This window comes from Peromyscus californicus, unplaced genomic scaffold, assembly GCF_007827085.1.
Source record: "Peromyscus californicus insignis strain IS unplaced genomic scaffold, ASM782708v3 Scaffold_13__1_contigs__length_99412109, whole genome shotgun sequence".
NCBI lineage: Eukaryota > Metazoa > Chordata > Mammalia > Rodentia > Cricetidae > Peromyscus > Peromyscus californicus.
Window position 1 is genome coordinate 43,316,941 of NW_026294424.1, and position 15,686 is coordinate 43,332,626.

Sequence of the window (15,686 nt, forward strand, 5' to 3'; positions counted from 1 at the left end):
TTGCCATAAAATAATTTGTGAAAGATTTAATAAAATAACTTCTCAAACATTTAATAAAGCAAAAGCAGAGGTCAAATCTGGATTTATCTCAATTAAACCAAGTGCTAACAGTAAAATTCAACATATCTCTTGGGAAGAGGGTCATTTTCTTAATTTCTTTTTATTGTTTGAAATTAAAATATAATTAACCAAAGCCCCAGTTCTAGGGAATTCAATACCTTCTTCTGACCTCTGTATTCATAAAGAACACTGATTCACATGTAGAAAAAAAAAACAAAAATAATACACATAAAATAAAATAAACCTTTAAAAGGGTTTATAATATAATTACATCATTTGCTCCCTTCCCTTTCCTACCTCCAACCCCTTCCCTGTAGTAGTTTTTTTCTCCTCTTCCCTCATGTCCTCTATTTCTTTAATAGCTGATATTTTTCACACCTAAATAAATAAGTACAACATGCACAGTGTATAAAATGGTTCTTGTGCGTACATGATTTCAGATTGACCCCTTGGTATGGGATAACCAGTTGCAAAGGTCTTTCCTGGGGAAGGTTATTTCTCCTGTTCTCAACCTTCTTTAACTGCCTACGGTTCTTTCTAGAGGGTTCTGGCCTGGAAGATTTCCTCTTTCTGTATTAACATGTCTGTTTATATAGCCCTTGTTCTGATCCTTTTGAAGTCACCATGCTGTTTAGATTTCATGAGCGTAGCTTTCCCATCAATTTTAGGAGACAAATCACATGCTGGCTTATAATCTTTCTGCTTCTTCCTCTGTAGTGTTCCCAACTCTTAGGGACAGTGTTGTAAATGGATCGGTTTGCTGGGGACCACAACATGACTCGTCCTTTGCATTTTGATGAGTTGTAGTTTTATGTAATGGCCTAATTGTTGCAAAGAGCAATGTATTCAATGAGGGATGAAAGTTATATTTATCTGTGTGTGTAAGGATAAATATTTAGAATGTAGTTAGGGATTGTGCTAGTACAGGAAAGTGGCAGTTGTAGATTCTCCTCTTAGATCCAAGATGTCACTAGACCTGGGTAGTTTGCTAGGTTTCCAATACCAGGCATTATTTCCCTCTTGTTAGGAGGGTCTTAAGTACCATTAGAGAGAGCTGTTGGTTACCACCAAAATACACACACCACTGTTTCGTTCATGCTGGTTGTTGTTACAATTCATAGGCATTGGATCCCCTGGATCTTGTGTCCAAAATGCATGAAGAAAGAAACCCATATTTAACTAACCTTACACTGTGAAACTTTATTTAGGCAGTAAATTATCCCCTTTGCTGATTTTTAGTATTGCTGAGTGTTGCTATACTTAAAGGTATAGAAGGAAAAATATTAATTGGCATGTCTAATTCACTTTCACTTTATTTATTTACACTCTCTCTCTCTCTCTCTCTCTCTCTCTCTCTCTCTCTCTCTCTCTCTCTCTCTCTCTCTCTCTCTCTCTCTGTGTGTGTGTGTGTCCCCACTCTGGCATGCATGTATGCAAATGTGTGCCATAGCAGGAGGTCAGAGGGAAACTTTCAGGAGTCAGTTCTCAGTTTCTGGGAATAAAATTTGGGTCATCAACCTTTGGCAACAAGTACTTTTGCCCACTTATCCATCTCTCAACCTACATATTGATTTTTTATGTGATATATGAGAACAGGTATCAAAGATCCTGGCCCATGTGAACTCTTTTTTTAAGCTGGGGGAGGGTGTGACCTGTGGTATTTCCAAGTGTGTGCTCAGATGTGTGCATCTGTGCTAAAGATTAAAGCCAAGTGTTTCTCTCCCTGGCTCTCTGACTCTCTCACTGAACTGCATGTAGCTCACTGATTCAGCTAGGCTTTTAGCCAAAGTGCTCTAAGCATCCACCTGTGTCCACTCCTTCGGTACTGGGGTTACAATGGCTCTTATAGGTACTGTGAATATGAATTCATGTCTTCATACTTGTACAACAGGTGTGTACAACTTTGCTCATTGAACCACCTCCACAGCCACAGACATGGGAACTTTTAAACACTATGCCAAGGATTTAAAACATCCTCATATTTCTGAAGACTATTTTAACCTGTTCTCAAATCAAAATTATTTTGGTTTTGGTCAACAAACAGTGGTATATGACTAGATTCTAGTGATGAAAATATGCAGAAATATTAGTACATTTTTTCTGTTAGTTTCTAGGCTTGACCTCACTGAAAATTTAAATATTAGTACGAGAAAATGGAACAATCATTTTTTGTAGCCAGTGTTATGCATTCACATTCACAAATTATGTCTCTCATATCCCCGCACCTGTCCGTGTTTGAACCTTTTCTCAACCACTTTAGACAGTATTTCAGTTTATTAGGTCTTTAATGTTCAGTATTTATTGTTTTAGCCCAGCTTCTATTATGCCATCTTTTGTCTATGCACTAGTTGTCGGAGTGTTCCTGACATGGAATTGATCATTTATCCTGATAAGTTTTTTGGCCAGGTTAAAACCAAAGTCAAGTATAGTATAAAAAATTAAAAACCAATAGCAAATCAAACCAAAATTCATCTTATGTCTCATTCTTCATTTTCTGTTAGCATCCATTCCTTAATACTTCTACTTCTTTACAAAAGAAATTATGTAACTGTATTACAATTTCAAAATCATATTTTAAAAAGGAAATAACACTGTCATATTGACTATGTTAAGCATGTTATTTAACCTATTAATCCCAGCTATCAATTGAACAACTATATCTCACGGTAATACGGCTCGAAAAGTATCCCTCCAAAAATACACAATAAATGAAAGTATGTTTCCAATTTATGAAATGTGAAAAAGTGCAGAGACCCTATTAAGTTGGTTCTTGTATACCTCTGCATCTTGATTCTGATGGGTGCTAACACACTGTGTCACACTGCAAAAAGCAGCAATCCTGTGGAGCCTCCAAAGGAGGTGCAGGCTTCTTAATGCCATTTGGAGTCGTAAACTGTCTCTTGGTAAATGAAACTTTTATGTCCTTTAAAAGTAAAACAAATAAGTTCTCATTTGTGAATTCCACAAATCGAGTGAATGTGGCTAGCTTAATGGTTATACTTATGTCCAGTTCTCTCTGTGGGAGAACAGATTTATTTTGTGCCCAGATCCTGAGAGATCAAAATTAATTTTATCTCCTTCAGAATACCCTTTAAAAGTCAATTTCCCTAATGTCTGCTATGAATGTCTCTTCTGAAGCTGTGTTTATTGAAGCTTGTATTTTAACTATGTTTCGAGTTAATTTTTTTATTTTCTTCTATTGCAGTGTGGAGACAATCAATGATGGAAATTTCCACATTGTGGAGCTACTGACCCTGGATTCGAGCCTTTCCCTCTCCGTGGATGGAGGAAGCCCTAAAATCATCACCAACTTGTCAAAACAATCTACTCTGAATTTTGACTCCCCACTTTATGTAGGAGGTGAACTTCCTTCCAAATCCAATGGTCTTCCAACTCTGTGCTTCTCATTATAGATCAAATCTGAAGTTACTGGTGCCTGGTGCCATGATCATTGACACTGATCAATCATTGTAATTGGCCAACAAGCATAAAACAGAAAGAGATGGAATTGTCTCTTAAGGGACCATTCGGTCATCCTGGTTCTGGGTCTAACTCAGTATGTCATCGGGTCAGAGAAGGACATTAGTTCTTCATCTATGACATACTAGCTAGGTAATTTATATATAGTGTTATTTAATTTTATATCTGTCTGCAGACAGAAGCAGAAAATTGGTTAGAGATCAAGTTAGAAAATTATAAAATAAGGCTGGGGAGACACCTCAGTGTATAAAGTGCTCAGGAACCTGAGTTAAATGCCCAGCAGCCATGTGAAATGCCAGGTAGTATGGTATACTTACAATTTCAGTGCTGAGGTGGTTGACAAGCAGATCCCTAGGGCTTATTGGATCTGCTTGTCTGCCTATCCTACTGAGTGAGATCCAGGGTAATGGAATAACCTATTTCAAAAGAAAAGGTACAGGGATCCTGATAAAGGACACCAGAAGTTGTTCTCTAGCCTACACACACACACACACACACACACACACACACACACACACACACTCACACACACACACACACACATACACACACACACACACATACACACACACACACACACACACACACACACACACACGATTAAACAAGTTTGGTGCAAAGTAGTCGGAGGAGTCCCCAACCCTGCTCCCTTAATGAGGCAAATAATATCAGCTCAACCCAATGTTGCAATGCTGGTATTTCTAGAAGTTCATAAAAATTATAGAGTAATTGTCACTGAAACTCAATGAAATAATCAGTGACTCAAATTTAAGGATTTCATCAGACTAGTAGGAAGTATATTTGTTTAGCTGGGCTCTTACAGTGAAGGAAAAAAAGAAAACCTTGGCAAGGTAGGCTAGTGCTAGGAATGCTACAGTCCATCTCCAAGTCTTACTTTAAGCAATAAGAAGGAAGTTGGGGAAGAGAGAAAGACAGAGGCAGAGAGACAAAGAGAGATAAAGAAGTATAGGGAGAAAACCTATAAAGAACAGAACTCTTACCATTGTCTATGTCTGGAAAAGAAAGTGTAAATTTGACACAGAATTGCAAAATTCAGAAAAAGGATAACAAGACGTGATATTGAATGGAAATGCAAGAAGTTAAATTATGGAGTTGATAAGATTAACTTATTTAACAGATAACTAAAGCCTCTAAACATGTCAACACACTTCATTTCTTCATCAGGACTAGTATTTTTATGAAGTTCTTAGTCTCTAAAAAAGATTAACTTCAGGATGCTATTCAATCATCTTAATCCTTCCAAATCTTCCAAAAAACTATTGCTTTCCATTTTCTCCTAAATCCAGATCATTTCCATTTTTAATAATTTTCATAATTAAAAAATCATAGGGGGGCTGGACAGATGACTCAGTTTAAGAACACTGGCTGCTCTTACAGAGGACCCAGGTTCAATTCCCAGTAACACATGACATCTAACAACTGTCTGTAACTCCAAGATCTGACACCCTCACACAGACATACATGCCAGCAAAACACCAATGCACATAAATTTAAAAAAATAGAACATTGATGTTGTTGTAAAAGGTTAGAAAAAGTTCAGCACCTTTGATTCAATTATATGAGTGCTTATGGGCCATCTACTATACGTTGGGAGCCAAATTAATGGATGGTCTATGTCACAAAGTTGAAAAATAAATGTCCCTTCTGGTCCCAGCAACATGAAGCATGTAGACACATCTCTGAATCACTAATGGGACATTACAATTAAAATCTTGCAGATTGACTATACTCAATAAGCTGATTGACCTCCTAGTTTATAGGAGTCATGACTATGAGGAATATGAGACTCTTTTTTAAATTAGTTATTTGAAAAATTTTGTACGATGTGCTTTGATCATATTCATCCCTCCCTCTATTCCTTCTAAATCTATCATGCTTTCCCTAGCTACCCATGTCTGTGTCCTTTAAAAAAAAATACAAAGTTCAGTTTGTGCTACTCATAATTCTTCAGTGTGTGGCTTCTCCTGGAGCTTGCTCAACTTACCTGGAGTATCCCTTGAATAAAACTTCCCTCTCCCAGTATTAACTATTGTCAACAGCTCCTGGATTATGGGTGGGACTTCATGCCACCTCTTCTCTCCATTCTGAGCTTGCCTCTGGCTTCAGTTTCTATTTTGACCCATTCTGCAATGCACAGAGTTGTCTTGCAGTGTGTAAAGCCAGCCCTGAGTGTTAACCATGATGTAAAAGGGATGAGATGAGATATGTATTTTAAGCATTTGCTATTACCAACATAGTGCTCCTCTTTTAAATAACGTTTTTATTTATATGGCACTGCTTTTAGTGGCTCAACCTTTCATTTTCAGAGAAAACTAAAGTAAAACTAGAAGGTAAACCCTACTTTATTCATTTCATAGTTGCAAAGGGGCAGCCTCAAGAACTTTATAAAGCTTTTAGAAGTTTGCAAAACTAAATTGTGGTAGACTATTATTTAAGTCCAGGTCTTTCTGACTCCAATGCCACTGCATTGCCACTTAATTTTTTACAAAAATCAGAAAACAAAATGGCTTAAGTAATATGGTTTTGCTTTTACTTCCGAATTTGTCCTTGACTTCAATTTATGGTGCTTTTATTCAAAAATATTTCAGTGAATGCTTTAAGAACCTCTTAAAATATGATGTTCAGGTCTTTTTAAAATTCAGACGAAATTGTTTAAGACAGACAATTTTTAAAACAGGGGAAAAATTAAACTCCCAATTGAGAAGTGCTAATCCTTCTGAGGCTAGAGGTCTCAGAAGAATCCACAAGCACCTCTGAATATTCAGGACTAAGGGAAACCATCTTGGTATCAGCCTCACTGCCAGAGAACACACTGAGGCCATCTACTTCCTCCCCAGGATGCGGTCATGGTAGTGGTTCGGGCTTTAAAAAACAAAGAACCCAGTAGACCACAGTCCGACTGTCACATGGCAGAGGCAAGAGGAGCTGAGTCACCAAAAAGGAAGCAAGTTTAAGTCTAGTTAAAACCAGAGCTGTCCCTGAGGAGGGTACCCTGTATGCCCTCACCATTGGTCCATTGCAGAAACATTCTCTGGAAAAATGCGAACTGGTAGTGCAGCTAAGCTTTCTCTTGCATTACTGACTATTCATGATCTTTATGTAACATAAACCAGAAGAATTTTAATGTTTTTCCATCTAACAATTGAACCAGAACACTTGTTACTTAACTGTCAGGGGGAAGGAATAAGATACAGACATAGGTATCTAGGCATATATTACCAAAACAATGCCATCTTTGGACAAAAGATTTCAATAATGGTACTATGCCCCTTAGAGTCATGTTAAAACATAAAGAGACTTGAAAGGCTTTTTTAAAAATCCATTTACTAAGTTATTTAGTGAATGATTGGTGGATTAATTTACTTCCCATTGAAGTCCATGAAATACAAATGAAAAAGTCGTGAAAAGCAAAATCATGTATTACCAGGTATGGCAAGGCATTGTGCATCTGTATTCTGAGCACTCAGGAGGCTGAAGCAATGGAATTTATGGTTTCAGTCCATCCTGAGCTGTGCAGTAAATTACTATTTCAAACAAAACAAAAAAGATCTGCTTCTGTTTATCAGCTAAAACCCAGCATTCTAACTAAGCATATGAAAGTGATGACCCAGAATAGTTATTGGTTAGAAGGGTAATTCAGGGTAGAACATGCAGTTAGAGATGTTTGGGTCAACCCCCAGGTCCAAAAATAATCTAGAAAAGGTCTTGATTTTTATATGCTATTGAAAGTTGAGCCTGTACATAGTATGTAGCTTTGTTGTTTTATAGATTTTCACCATCAAAACTACACCCTCTGAAGTTGTACAATTTGGGACTAAATGAAACAAGTTCATTCATTGCTTCTCACTGCTGAAGAAACTGGCCAATCTCAATTTAGTCTGCATATGCGCACAAATAAACATTGTATCTCCACTGAAATGAGCATTTAAAATAGCTTTGGGAGAAGTTCATTTTTAACTGTTTTAAGAAATGACCCAAAATGAGGGTCATTAAAGTCCACATGTTTGTGAGGGATAAACACCATTTAGAAAGACTTTCCCCACAGGAAAGAATTTCCTGTCACTGATACTCCCCTGAAAATAGTCAACTGTGTGCCTCAATCTTGGTGTAGTAGTACATTCTCTAGGACCAGACACACACTATGTGAATGTCTTCACTCATAGAACTTTAAAGACAAAGAACTCAGTACCTGTTCTAGTGTGGCCATGAGCCCCCCTGTATCAGAATCACCTATGACGCATACTAACATTTAGAATTCTGTACTTGTCCTCTTTCACAAAAGATCAGCATCTCAGGATGGGGAAAGATGGGAAGATGCTCTTCGAAAATACAATTTTGATAGACATAGGTACGAGAAGTTGACAAACAATTGCTCTGGGCTATCTTCTTGAGGTAGAAATGAGGCAACTAAGACCCAGAGAGGGAAAATGACTGGCCAGGATATACTCTCTAAGTAACCTTTCTCATTGCAGTGTCAATAAATAAATAAATAATAAATAAATGAATAAATTTGAAGAAGGAAGGGTTTATTCTATATTATAGTTTGAGAGCACAGTCTATCTTAGTAGAGAGGTCATAAATTATGAAGCAGCTGGTCACATTGATGCAGTCAGAAAGCAGAGTGAGATGAATGCAAACACTCAATGGTGTTTCTTCTTTGTATTGAGCCTAAGATCTGAGTTCATGATACTTTAACATCCACATTCATGAGAATGTCTTCCTTGTTGTGTTAGACCTTTCTGCACAGACCCTGGGTTGTGTTTCCCAGTGAGGGATTATTTAACATTTGGGCATGTATGTGAGGAATTGTGTTGATTAAGTTAATTGATATGGGAAGAGCCATCTTAATAAGAGTCTCACCATTCCCTAGGGGCAGAGGGGGTGGGATCTAAGACTCTAACATATAAAGTGAGCCAAGTATTAGCTTGCCTCCCTCTCTGCTTCCTGACTCTGCGTGCGATGTGGCCAGCTGCTTTAAACTGTTGTGGCCTTGACTTTGCTGCCATACTGGACTGTACCCTTGAACTGCAAGTTGAAATGAGCTTTTCTCCTTTGAGTTGCTTTTGTCTGGGAATTTTACAACAGTATCAGGAAAAGAAACTCAGATATATAGTGAATTTTAAATCACATCAACTAGATAATGAAAATTAACCATGAAAGACTTAACCAATATTAGAGACTTGACCTCTAGACTAGTAGCTTTGTGTACCTACACGCCTGCTTTTGGTGCCTATTAAGACTCAAATGGGTCTTTTGGCCTAGGGAAGAGAAGGATGGCACAGAACAAGAACCATAGAATGTAATGGTCCCTTGGAGAGTGAAGCCCAGCCTATGATCCCAAGCAATAGCTCTGAGTCCCAGCACAGTTGAATCATGAACACTGGGAGGCAAGTCATTTGCTCAGAAGCTTCCAACTCCCTCCCGTCTCCTCATCTAGTGTCCTACAAGGTCCTCTGTGTAAAGTACTGTCAAGGAACTATTTCAGGGTCTGGATCAGGCCATGGAAAGATTCTTCAGCTTTGCCAAAATAACAGTTACCAGATGACTGTCACTTCTGGAATGTATATGCCTCAAGATTGCAAATGCTGTTTGTGATGAAACTTATTCCATTTTTTTTTTAATTTTCTTACATAAAAGCTTCATTTTAAGTAGAAAAAATATCATATAAATGAGGTGCTATCCAGATAAGAAGCAAAAATGAGCTTTTCAAGCACAGACATCCTCAAGTGAGCAGGGACAGTGCGTGCCCCTGAGGTGCTGGGTTAGTTGCTAAGTTGGAATTTGAGAAGTTTGAGGTGGGTTACTGAGAGCTCCAGCTCTCACTCTCAGAGTCCTGGTAGACTGAACCTGGGCTCTAGGATTAAGAAAGGCAGGCAGTCAGCAAAATACTGACCAGGGTGTCATGGAATCTGTGGCTCAAGCTCTCTAAGCTCCATCCTTTGATGTTATAATCAGAAAAAGAATTAATCAGAGAATTATAACTGGTGACTTCCCTGTGTGCATGGTATCTAGACCCACAGGGAATGGAAAAAAAATGTCTACCTCTATTTTTTCTTTAAGTAGACATTCTTGAAGATTATATAAATTCACATATATTACAAGTTTTGTTTGAGATAAATTTACCAATTAAGAACTGACACCAATAAACTGGGTTTATTTTAGTTAAAAGTCAGAATAACTTACTACATCTTACCAAAATGAGAAACAAAATGTTCAGCTTTCTCTACCTCCTCATCTGAGCATACATATTCCAATGTAATAGAAATGGACTGATGAACCTCAATATTTCTCTGTAGCAAATGACCAAGGAACCTGTAAAGACTCTTAACTGACATGATGTTTCTTCCTAGGCATGCCTGGGAAGAATAACGTGGCATCATTGCGCCAGGCCCCTGGGCAGAACGGTACCAGCTTCCATGGCTGTATCCGGAACCTTTACATCAACAGTGAGCTGCAGGACTTCCGGAAAGTGCCCATGCAAACCGGCATTCTGCCTGGTTGTGAACCATGCCACAAGAAAGTATGTGCTCATGGCACATGCCAGCCCAGCAGCCAGTCAGGCTTCACCTGTGAATGTGAGGAAGGGTGGATGGGGCCCCTCTGTGACCAGCGAACCAATGACCCCTGCCTTGGAAACAAGTAAGTTCCAGTGGCTTGGTACTCAGTAAATATGCCAAATTCTCCAAGCAAATCTAAGAGAAGAAGGCAGGAGGTTGGCAGGGCAAGAGTAGGGGCCTAGAGAAATCAACACATTAGAATTCTGTTCTCTGTATTCAGACATGGTTTTGCCTAACCACCATACCTTCTGAACTCCTCTATCAACCTTATTTTCATTCCTATGCTTCTCCTTCACTATAGATGTGTACATGGCACCTGCTTGCCCATCAATGCCTTCTCCTACAGCTGTAAGTGCCTGGAAGGCCACGGGGGTGTCCTTTGTGATGAAGAGGAAGATCTGTTTAACCCTTGCCAGATGATAAAGTGCAAGCATGGGAAGTGCAGGCTCTCTGGACTGGGGCAGCCCTACTGTGAATGCAGCAGTGGATACACCGGGGACAGCTGTGACAGAGGTAAGCTAGGCACCTTGTCACAAAGCACGAGGGATGCCTCATCCCGGGTGAAAGAGACAGAGTGCAGTGAGGAAGCTCTTGGCCTGGGTGTGGCTTGTAGCTACTGTTGATCGGTTCTCGGGTGGTATGCAGTTACTAACTGTGAAAGGCAGTGAAGTCCCACTCTAAGGTCGTTCCGTGGCCATCAGACATCTTATCACAACTTGACTTGCTCTAGAAAGTCTCCTTTTCCCTTCAGAGTACAGCTTCCCAACTCAGCTTGAACCTCTACCTGATCCCTTCACCTACATGAATTAATAATCTGACTCCAGACAGAGACCATGGAGGTGGTAGCTCTGTTCTGGTTTGAGTACAGAATCACCTGGTTGGAGTACAGAGTCACCCTTGCCCTTAGAATCGACTGATTTATCACAGTAAATTATGCAGGTGAGAGCGATGGAAGCCGGCTGAGTTTTCAGCCCACCTCTCTCTGCTTTGTTTCCAAAATCAGAACTTGCCTGGCCTCCAGCTGGCACAGACTTTGGTGCATCAGACAATAAGATGAACGTGCCTGCGGAAGCCTTTAACAGATGTCTCTTTTTTGAACTACTTCATACTCGCGTAATTTATGAAGTTAGTGGAATGTTACTTGTATTAAGTAACATATTGGATAATATTAAATTCTGGGCCTAATAAATTAAATTGCATTCTCTGTGAAACTGCTCCCCGTGGTAAACAAAACCAGCTGTTAGTCCTGTAGAAACTGAAGATGTGTATTTTTTTTTCTTCCTTTTTGCAATAAAGGAAAAGATTTAGGAATCCAATTTTCTTGTCAGAACAAACATGTTGTATTTATTGTCTATATATATAGCATTCACTTTGCTGGAAATAGAGGCCTAAAAGATGCATTTTTCAAGGAAGATTGGATCACGCCATCAGTCCATAATGTAGACTTCAAGCATCACACTAAAAATAGCAGTTTCAAAATGCTAGGAAGGACCATGACCACAAAATGGAGATCTTGACTTTCTTTCAATCACTCTACAAAACCTACACTGTCTGTCTTTAAAAAAATGCTCTTATTTCCTTGTTCTTTTCTAGAAATTTCTTGTCGAGGGGAACGGATCCGAGATTATTACCAAAAGCAGCAGGGTTATGCTGCCTGTCAAACAACAAAGAAAGTGTCTCGCTTGGAATGTAGAGGTGGGTGTGCTGGTGGGCAATGCTGTGGACCTCTGAGGAGCAAGAGGCGGAAATACTCCTTCGAGTGCACAGACGGATCCTCATTTGTGGACGAGGTGGAGAAGGTGGTGAAGTGCGGCTGCACGAGATGTGCCTCCTAACTGCGTTTCTAGCAGCTTCCATCTTCGGCGAAGGTTATACACTTCTTGACCGTGTTGGACTAATTCATGCTTCATAGTGGAAATATTTGAAATATATTGTAAAATACAGAACAGACTTATTTTTATTATGATAATAAAGACTTGTCTGCCTTTGGGAAAAAAAAATAAAAGACACTTGTACTAAAGCTTCCCCTACACTGGAAAAAGTGTGAAGAAAAGCCACACTCGGAGGCATTAGTGCAGCAGTGGGGACCATGGCAACACGGAGCCATCTTTGGAACGTGCTAATACTCGCAGAAGCACATATACAAGAGCCTAACATGGGACTGTACACTCACATGTGATTGCCCAGAGCATAAAACCCATGACCCCCTTCACATCAGTGCAGTTCACAAGAACACACCAAGCACAAGCATCTCAATGGGACTGGGAGGCAGGGGAATGGAAATCCAGAATCTGTAGATAGATCCAAGGGATAAGAAATATTTTGTGGAAGATATAAAATGTCCTGACGTCTGGGTTTCATTCAGGAGAGAAATGGGTGGGGAGTGCTGCAATGTATTTTATGGTCTTTGGCAATGCTAGCATATCTGCAGAAACAGCACACGAAGGTGTTTATCTACCACTTTCCAGTATTAATTTTTGTAATATAAATGATAAAGGAGATGATAAAGAACCAATAGATTATTGATAAATAAAAAATTAGTAATAATATGAATTTTTGTTTTTATGAGTTCTAAATAGCCCTATACAGTATTCATTTTCAACGAGAAATATTTATTGTATTAAAGTACATTGTACTTAAGGATTTAGGTCATCACTTTGGACTGTTTCTCGATGCTTTAATATATATTAATTTATAATTATCCTGATATTTTTGTACATTTTCAAACTTAAAAAAAAATCAGGATTTTTTTGGCAATAGAACTAACATAGGATGTTATTTTGGTATCTTGGGATAGGTATACGTTGTTCTCTTGGCTGACCTCGACATCTGTCCACTGATGTCACTGACCTGTGGCCTCTTTCAGGACACTTGCAGAGGGTTTACAAAGGTATGAGTAAAGACAGCAAGTGTACCCATCTGTCATATGTCCTCACAGGAGGAAGGAAATTATCTGTAGCGATGGACAATAGGAAGTAGACCTTTTATAAATTAATTAATCTTTCCCTGCCATGCTTTGGGGGAGGGGGGAAGAAGAAAAACTGTCATGTCAAAAACTGTAATTTTTTCTCCAAACAATAAAACTCCTTGATTACCTTACTGCTCCCATGTTAACAAGTTTGCTTCTAAATGACAACGTAGAGTTGATAATGATTTATAGTTGACTGTGCTCTTCCTTCATGAAAATCCCAGGGTGCCCTGTGAAGATGCAGATGTTTCTTTAAAAGAAAAACTCTTTTTAACAATGACAATTATGCTTTGTCTTTCTCCAGACTAATATCGGTTACACTACTGATGTTTGTAAATTAAAAGATGTCTACTTCATTAACAGCTTGGCCGTTTTCTTAGAACTGCACTGCTTTGCAGGTGTTTTGTTATGACCTTGATATAGTGACATGAAAGAAACAAGAAAGGCAACCTATGCCTTTATGTTACCAAAAAAATTGCTTTGAGATTAATGTATTGTCACATCTGGAGGCTGCATAAAAGAGATAGATAGAATACATATTCTTTGCTATGGAAAATGCATTAAATTAAATCCTTCCACCAAAAGGAATTATAAAATGAAACAGAGCTAATACAAAGGGTCTTCTTTGGGTATCACTGCCTTTGCAAGATCCAGCTATCCAGAACTAGCAACAATTCATATCAAGGAAGTGCCATTGTCTAGGAAGAATATTAATACTTGACCTCTACTGTATGAGGGATTCATCTCTTTTTAAGACAGTCATGCGCACACACAGGCACACACAATATACCCACTATTCCAGGTGTGAACACCCAATCACTTATTCATTCACGTTTAAAATGACTTTAGATGTATTATATAAATATTAAATAACAATTATAAAACATTCATGTGTTCCTATGAGTTCATTTCTTTTTCAGAGCTACTGAATCATTCATGAAGCAAAGAGTCATCTACAAATAAATATAACAAGATTTCCATCTGATGTCCCAGATAAACACCATCCTAGTGGATAGTGTTTGGAGTTTCCTTACTGTACAGCAGGACCTATGCTTTGAGTTGTATATGTAAAATCTCCCTTGTCTATATAAGTGAATGGAATTCCTGTGTTCCCTGGTGTATTGCAGTATATAAGGCTGGAAATCAAAGGAGCTGGACCCAATAGTGGGCAGTTCATACTAGTGTATTTGCTGATAATATAGACAGCCATTCAGCCACAGATTGCCTCTACGTGGGGACTGCTAAGTTTGAAGCCTGATTTTCAGTGCTATTGATCATGTATGCTTAAATAATCTTACTAGAGATTTGACTATTTGCTCCTGTTTTAAAGAAAAAGGAGACATCATATGGGGTTTGGCATATTTTTCATCCTTCCTGATTATAAAGTGACAAAATAAAGTCTATTTCTGTGGGACATGAGCAGAGTTAGTGTCACAGGGATCAAATTTTGTTTGCCTTCCAATCATGAGCCTTTAATGAAGAAAATCTCACAGCCAGAAAATGATTAGCAAATCACACAAATCAAGGGAAATTATTCATATTAAAAATGCTCCTGATTTCTAAGCCATTAACCACAACACTCTTTTAAATAAAAAAACTATCCTACAGCTTTAGTGATAGAATTCAATTTTTAAAAATACAAAATTAAAATTATCATATACAATAACAAACATTTGTAATTTAATAGATGAAGTTCTTAAACATTCCTAGCATGTTTTTTTTAATTCTCCCATGAGTGAGACACCAGCAGGAAACTGGAATGCAATCAATTGAAGAATGTGATCATGAAATAACAACCACCTCAATCTTTGGAATTTGTTCTGATCACAGATTGAAACTGTAAAAGAGCATCTCTTGCTTTAGAATTACTCTGGGAATTTTTTTAATGGATGGTTTTCTTTGTCAGCAACATTCCCTCCTGGAGAAATGATTAAAAGACTTGAAATGAATTCAGGACATAGAGATCTTGAACTTTATGGCGTCATCTGCCTCAGGTACTGACCATGATCTCTACAGTGATGTCTGTAATAGAATATAAGCTATAAAAAGTATATGAACTTTTATGTGAGATATTACATAAAGGAGAGAAAGCTATAAAAGTATAGAAGCTATCTTCTTTCTTAACCCTCTTTGTGTACTCATAGTCATTTAAGAAATGATTTCTGTTTCATGACTTCTATCAATTACAAGAAAAGATGGCAAACATCTCACATAGTTCCATATCAAGTAGACAATGTCTGCCATGTTAGAGCTTATGTTTCATAAATATGGACTGAATCTAGACTGGGTAACTGTTCTGGCTACTTTTATGTCAACTTGACACAAGCTGGAGTCATTTAGGAAGAAGGAATCTCATTTGAGAAAATATCCCACATATTGGCCTGTAGACAAGCCTGTGGTGCATTTTTTCAATTTTTTGATTGATGTGGGAGGGCCCAGATCACTATGGACAGTACCACTTCTGGGAAGGTGGCCCCAGGTGCTACAACAAGGCAGGTTGAGTTATCCATGGGGAGCAAGTCAGTAAGCGGCACTGCTCTGTAGCTTCTGCTTCAGTCCCTTAGCTTCCAGTCCCTCCCTTACCTGCTCCAGGCACCTGC

At 38.5% G+C, this 15,686-nt stretch overlaps 1 protein-coding gene across 5 annotated transcripts in view; it reads left to right on the forward strand.

Annotated features, from left to right (window-relative positions):
• Slit2 (slit guidance ligand 2) overlaps window positions 1–13,446 on the forward strand; it is a 346,124-nt gene extending 332,678 nt beyond the window's left edge. For all 5 annotated transcript variants that reach the window (XM_052734901.1, XM_052734905.1, XM_052734903.1 and 2 more), the window contains 4 exons: window positions 3,266–3,420; window positions 9,912–10,200; window positions 10,420–10,631; window positions 11,712–13,446. In XM_052734901.1, the coding sequence (XP_052590861.1) occupies window positions 3,266–3,420; window positions 9,912–10,200; window positions 10,420–10,631; window positions 11,712–11,953 (898 nt within the window). In that variant the 3' untranslated portion in view covers window positions 11,954–13,446. The remainder of the gene's footprint in view (window positions 1–3,265; window positions 3,421–9,911; window positions 10,201–10,419; window positions 10,632–11,711) is intronic.
• The last annotated feature ends 2,240 nt before the right edge of the window (window positions 13,447–15,686 follow it).